This window comes from Psammomys obesus, unplaced genomic scaffold (genome assembly GCF_907164565.1).
Source record: "Psammomys obesus unplaced genomic scaffold, mPsaObe1.curated_primary_1811, whole genome shotgun sequence".
In the NCBI taxonomy this organism is placed as follows: domain Eukaryota; kingdom Metazoa; phylum Chordata; class Mammalia; order Rodentia; family Muridae; genus Psammomys; species Psammomys obesus.
The window spans coordinates 20,452,408-20,458,908 of record NW_026595981.1 but is presented as its reverse complement, the minus strand read 5'-3'; the positions used below and the strand labels follow the sequence as shown (position 1 = coordinate 20,458,908).

General features: G+C 56.8%; 1 protein-coding gene across 1 annotated transcript; it reads right to left on the bottom strand.

Moving 5' to 3' along the window:
• Positions 1–462: 462 nt before the first annotated feature.
• Positions 463–2,552, bottom strand: Hoxb6 (homeobox B6). Its single transcript, XM_055620045.1, has 2 exons — positions 1,898–2,552; positions 463–844 (listed from the first exon to the last, which is right to left on the bottom strand). Exons 1-2 carry the CDS (start codon positions 2,310–2,312, stop codon positions 585–587), a joined length of 675 nt encoding a protein of 224 aa, XP_055476020.1. The 5' UTR covers positions 2,313–2,552; the 3' UTR covers positions 463–584.
• Between the last annotated feature and the right edge of the window lie 3,949 nt (positions 2,553–6,501).

Sequence of the window (6,501 nt, the reverse complement as noted above, 5' to 3'; positions counted from 1 at the left end):
AAATTAATAAAATAGAACTTTGTTTTCTTCTGAGGCTCCTCTTCTTACTTCTAGGTAGTATGTGCTCCTTCCAGTGGCTTTGGGGAGGGGGTAAGAGAGGCAAGTCTGGGGTGAGGGAGTCTTTCAGGTCCCTGCTGAGGGGACAGCGAATCTACCATTGAACCGTGCACTGGGTACGGGTGGGGGGACATGGACGAAATGAGACAAGGACAAGAGCGTTCCGCTCTGCTTCCGGGAGACATCCAGTGAGTCCGATTCTCAGTTCTCACCCAGGGAGCCTGCTGCGGCCAAGGTGGGTTCTTCCGGGAGGGAGGAGGCGCCGGGGTGCTGGGTGGTCAGCGCCCCCACCCCAAGCGCCCCGGGAAGAGCTCTGCGGAAGGGGGCGTCCGGGAGAGCGCTGGGCCCCGCCCGTCTGGCGCTGGACAGCAAGTCCCCAAACTTCCCCCCCCCCAACCCCCGACCGCAGAGCCTTCTGGGGCTTTTGGGTGCCCTCGGTTCCTCCAACAGGCCTCTCTCTCCCTCTCTCTCCTCTCTCTCTCTCTCTCTCTCCCTCCGCGTCCCTCCTCCCTCTGCAGCAAGCACCTTCACTCGGCCGGTTTTTCTTCCTCCTCCTCCGCACTGAGCTGAGACGCGCTGAGCAGTTTGCTCTCCTTTTTCCACTTCATGCGTCGGTTCTGAAACCAGATCTTGATCTGCCGCTCGGTCAGGCACAGGGCGTGCGCGATCTCGATGCGCCGCCGGCGGGTCAGGTAGCGATTGTAGTGAAATTCTTTCTCCAGCTCCAGGGTCTGGTAACGCGTGTAGGTCTGGCGGCCCCGTCGACCGCTGGGCCCGAAAGAGGAACCTGTTACGCAGAGGGGAGAAACTGAGGCCTTGGGGGTCACCACACCAAACCCCCGAAAGCCCCTCTCCCACTGGGCCCTCCAATGTAATGCTAGGGTGGGTCGGGAGGTGTCTTTCCCCTCGCCCGGTCCCTGGTCCCCCTTTCCCACTCCTCCAGCGCCCCCTCCAGATTCCCTCCTGGGCCTCCGGGGCCTGTGGCTTTCTTTCTGTCTAGACCTTCGGTGGGGGAGGGGAGGGGCAGTTGGCTGCCACCTGAGCTTAGGGGGAGGGGCTGGCCAGGTGTGTCTCCCGCTGGCTGCATCTTTTCCTTTCCCTTCTTTTCCATCCATCCATCCATCTCTCCCTACCCCACTGGACGATAGATTCTGGCTCTTAGATCCATAACGATCGATTCATAGTCCGCATTAACAGCTCCTCACTTTCCTGCCCTGCTAATGGGCATCAACTGGGACTCTTGAAGCCGACAGATAATCCAACTCGAGACCTGGGCGCCGGCCTGTCCCTCTCCCTCCCTCCTCCCGTCCCCTCTTTACTCTTCCTTCCTCGGACTACCACCCCTTCCTGGGGGCTCCCCAGTGTCCCCACCCCCAACCCCCAGCCCCAGGGAAACACAATCCAGGGACCCAGTAAACTGGCCCTTAAGGGTGTCACGCGCCCCCCTCCCCCTTCCATGACGCACTCTTGTTTTTAAATGAAGTGGTCTTTGGGTGCTGGGATCCGGGCAGATCCAGATGGAGGGAGGTCATCCAGGACAGCAAAACCAGACGCTGAGTTCCCCCCCCCTCGCCTGCCTCTCTCTCTCTCTCTCTCTCTCTCTCTCTCTCTCTCTCAGAGCCCACTGACTCCCCCTGCCTTTACTGTGCAAGCTGGGACTTTGCAAACTTTGCAACTTCTAAGGGCAGGAGGGCCGATCTAGAGGCACGGCCCCCCCCCTCCCCATCTTGCCCTATCTGCTGAGCTGCCCCCCTGGGGGGGGGGGACATGACACCCGCTAGGTCTGCCCTTCTGCTTGAGCGGGGACCCCGGCGCGGGACAGCGGGCGGCTCTCACTCACTGTTGCACGAATTCACGCGCTGCATCCACGGGTAGACGGGCGTGGAGCACTTCTGCTCCTCGCTCTCTCCGAAGACGCTCTTGTCCTGGGCGCAGTCGGACTTGCGCGGCTCCGGGTGGAACGGGGGAGGCTCGTCCGCGCCGGAGAGGGCGCAGGCCGCGTCCTTCTCCCGGTAGAAGGCGGGCGCCGGCCCGTAGTCGCAGGGCGCCGCCCGGCCGTAGCCTCCGCCGGCCGGCGGGTAGTAAGACGATGCCGCGAAACCCTTGTCCTGGCCCGGGCCAGGCCCGTAGGGCGCCGGGTAGTGCCGCAGCGGGTCCGCATAGCCCGACGAGTAGAGCGGCAGCTGGCCCAGGAAGGACTCCTGCCCGCTGGCCAGAGTGACGGGGAAGGTGGAGTTCACGAAATAGGAACTCATCGGGAGGGGAGGCGCGCGCGGCCGCTGCTGGCTCCGCCGGGTTTATGATTTGTTGTGGTTTATAATCCGAGCGCCTCGCCTATTAGTAGTATAGCCGAGATTGGGTTTTAGCTGAGGGGGGATGGCGAGGTGCCAGTGAGGGCCAGAAGGAAATACAACCATCTGATCCAACACTGACCAATGGCAGAGGCAGGAATTGTCAAATAGCACCCAGGAGGAGCGCAGCCTGCACGAGGGACCCGCGCACAAACCTATCAACCTTTTCCCCCTCCTCTCTCTCTCCCTCTCTCTCTCTCTCTCTCTCTCTCTCTCTCTCTCTCCCCACCACGAGCCCTGTTCCACCTACGTAGGATCTGCGAAAGAGGCGTCTGTGCTTTGGAGGGGAGGAGGAAACATGGAGATGAAGATCGTCCCGTTCCCTGGCGATGAAATAAATACACTCCTCCCCCCCCCTCCCCAGCCCCACGCAGGAATAGGAAAAAGTTAATTGTGTTTTCAGAAAAGTTAACCCCTGCGTTGCATGGGCCCGTTCTCTCGAGGGAGGGCTGGGTAAATGCCCACGAAGGTCGTTGAGAGAGAATAAAACACAGAGGTCTGTTGGGGGGGGGGGGATGGACGAAGTTGCCCGCTCATTTGCTTCATTTTAAAAACAGAGGGAAGAAAACACCCTCCTCCACACGTTTGGAAAATTGTACTGTTTATCAGGCCCGGCTCTCCCCCTTTAAGCTTAGGTGTATCAGATCATTGCTTCAAACACAACTCTCTCTGGCTTGCTTAGAGGGGACAAGCCAAACTCCTACGCCTTCAAGAAAATGTCAGGGGTGTGTGAGCCCAGCTTCTCCCTCTGGCTGCTAGGCTAGGCTGGCAGCTTCTGGCGAGCCTGTCCTTACGCCCAAGACAGCTCAGCCGGCCTGGTGGCAGTCTGGACTGACAATGGGGCCTTGGAGGGAAAAACAAAAACAAAACAAAACAAAACAAACAAAAAAAACCCTAATAGTCCTTAAACTTAGTGATATAAAGTGCAGGAATGAGATGTAACCCCATCCTCTACTTGTTTGCATCGTTAATCTGCCTGCAACCCTCACTCTGGCTCCGATCAATCTTCCCTTACCTCTCATCATCCCTGGCTACGGCTTTTTAGATCAAGGCCATCCCAGTAAATCTAGACACAGGGAGGAAAAAAACGTTCTCTTGGAAATGTGAATCTTCAGATCCTCACACTGGAGAAGGTGAAAGTCCACTGAAAAGAACCTTCTCTCTCTCTCTTTTCCTACTCTCTCTATAAATTGGTGATTCCCTCTGAAATCCCATCCAAGATTTGGTTTAGACTTAGTCTTGTAGGAAGGGAAGCAAGCGAAGGCCACTAGGTCCTCCTAGCATCCATCAACCGGCCCTCTCCAGCTCAGACACCCACAACCCTCTGGTTTCTTAGCCACTCTACAGCACCCCCACCTCGTGTTTGTATCAGCTGCTAAGCTGCTGTGAGAACTTGAGGGTCAAGAGAATATCTGTGTTCTCATTCTCTCTATCCGAAGAAAATAAGGACAGGTTCCCCCAAGCTGAAGGACACAATGCATTTCTGACATTCTAAAAATGCACAACCAGGCCAAACAGGGAAGAGTGATAACCTTCCTTCCAATGAATACAGGGGGAACTGGGTGTAAAATGATGTGTGAAGCCAGCCCGGGCTGGCCCACCTCTGCCTTGCTGTTTGGGTACCTTTTTGTGGGCCAGCCTCTGCCCACAGATAACAGGAAAGGGCCGAGGATGGTTGATCAAGAGTGAGGATTGATTTGGCTGCAAAGTGGCCTCTGAAGCTCTTTGAACTCAAAGCGACTGCTAGGCTGTCTCTTTGTGTGTGGGAAGGAAGCCCCAACCATCTCTAGGTGTCTTTCTTAGCCTTCATACATGGGAGTGGGGAGTGTAAGGATTTTTTTTAAAGAAGCTCAAACCTCCTCATGGAGCAGAAATGCTCCGATCCAGAAATGGCTAAGCCAACTCTGAGAGAGAAGTGGGGGCTGTTTCAGCAAGGGGACAAGGCACAGAAGAATTACCACCACCACCCATCTTGCCACTGAGGCTGGGCCTTGGGCCTCAGCTCTCCTCCCTGGTCACAATGTCCTCATCACAGGAAATATGGTATAACTGTCCGTGTAAACTATGGTCAGAGTAAGAGGAGGTGAGGGAGGAGGCTTTTTTCCTTTCATAGAAGCAGGAAAACAGCTGCCTTCTCCTTTAAAGGAGCAGCCCGAATTAACCTCACCTCTGCAGGTTGCTGGTCTGAAGGCGGAGCCTCTGCAGGCAGGGCCAGGGCGCCTGGAATTGGGCATGAAAGGAAATAGCGCCTCATCGCTCTTATCTAAGCCCAGAGGTATTTATGAGCGTTTATTCATCTGATCCGTTTGTTTGGGGAAAAAGAGCAGGCAGGCAGAGCCGGGCCAGGGACCGCCTGGTTTCTGGAGCCAGGTCTCTACAGATCAGTCTGTGGTCCCATCCACCTCCGGTTTGTCTGTCTGCACGGGGGAATATGTAAATACACAGCAGGCACCAGCCAGTTCTCTGTCAGAGCTCCCTCGCCCCCTCTTTCGCAGACGGAGGGACGTCAATGGATACCAAGCCCTGGGCACACATCAGTGGGACCCTCCTGACACCCCACAGGCAGGATTTATAATTGTGATTTTTCTGGGCCTTGAGTCTGCAGCCCCGTGGGTAAGCGCACATTCCAGTTCCCAGAGGAATGTTGCCGAAGTCATGCTCTGCTCAGGAGTGAAAATCTCCGGAAGGTAATCTTAGGAATGGCATTTGCCTGTGTTAGGAGGAGGAGGCGAGAGACAATATCTAGGCTTCCTATTTCCTCTGAGATACAGAGCTCTTCTCCCCCCCCCCCACGCCCCAGCTCCTTGAATAGTGGGCGCTTTCTGCTCTCCCATCCCCAACTTCACCTGGGGTGGGGAGGATGAAAATGTCTCCAACCCAGTTCTCCCCCTGGATGCTGATTGCCTGAAATGTTCCCCAATGGTGCAATGTGGTGGCTCCCACAGATTGGAAGGAGGCTCTTTAACTTGGACACCCTGCCCTAAAATCGGCTGGTCCAAATCAAGGTACAAAGACCTCATTTCCATTATGCAAATGAGCGGCATCTTCTCTGATCTTCTAGGAATAGCAGGGGGACCCTTCTCTCTTCTTCTCCGGTTCACCCTTACCCTCAAAAGACCCCCGAAGTGGTTCAAGCCCTGTAGTAGCCTGACTTCCCCCTCCTTCTGGTTGCTCAGAAGAGAGAGAGAGACAGAGAGACAGAGAAAAAATTTAGGAGGGCCCCAGACCTTCCTGCCAGATCCCTCGGGGCCTCCCGCAGAGCGACTCACTAAGCCTGGCCTTCCAGCCGCCAGAAAGTCACTCTTGACACGGAGGAGGAGAAAAAAAAAAAAGCTTAAAGATCTGCTCCAGAGGCTCAGACTCTAGAGGCGCCTACCCCAACCCTTAGCCCCTCAGCTCAGGGACACCGCGGCCAGCCTGGCACCGCAGGCAATTTCCTGGAGCCCCCGCGCGAGAACGGGGGGCCACAGCACCTTGAAAGGAGCTTCCTCCCGCCTTTTGAAAGGCCGAGCTAATCAGTAACCGGTGAGACTCGAGCCCGGGCCCGGACGCCGGCGGCGGAGGCGCGCACCCCGCCCTCGCCACCCCCTCCTGGGAAAGCGGTTCCGTTAGCCGGGTGCGAGGGGGACCTCCGCGGGAACGGAAATTACGGCAGTTTTTTTTTTTGGGGGGGGAGGAGGTTCCTTTAAATACTTCCCTCCTCGCTCCCGGTTTTCCCCACCGAGGCGATGCCTGCGTGTGCGCTGCGTGCGTCGATTTCGCTTGAACCGGTGGAGATTTGGGGGGAGGGGAGGGGAGGGAAGGGGAGGAGACGGACACACTCCCCTGGCGGACACCCGCAGCTTCCAGAAAACTCGGTTCAACTCCTACACACACACACACACACACACACACACACACACACACACACACACACGGACCCGCCAGCTTAGGAATCGGCCCAAAACCACAAACCGACTGCGAGGAGACAGAGCGGGTTTGTCTTTTGACAACCAAGTGGAACTGCCCGGCCGGCGCCTCCCCCTGGACGGGGGGACCCTCCGTCCCTGGGCTCAGAAGAAAACTAAATAAACCTTGAGCAGCTTTGGCCTCG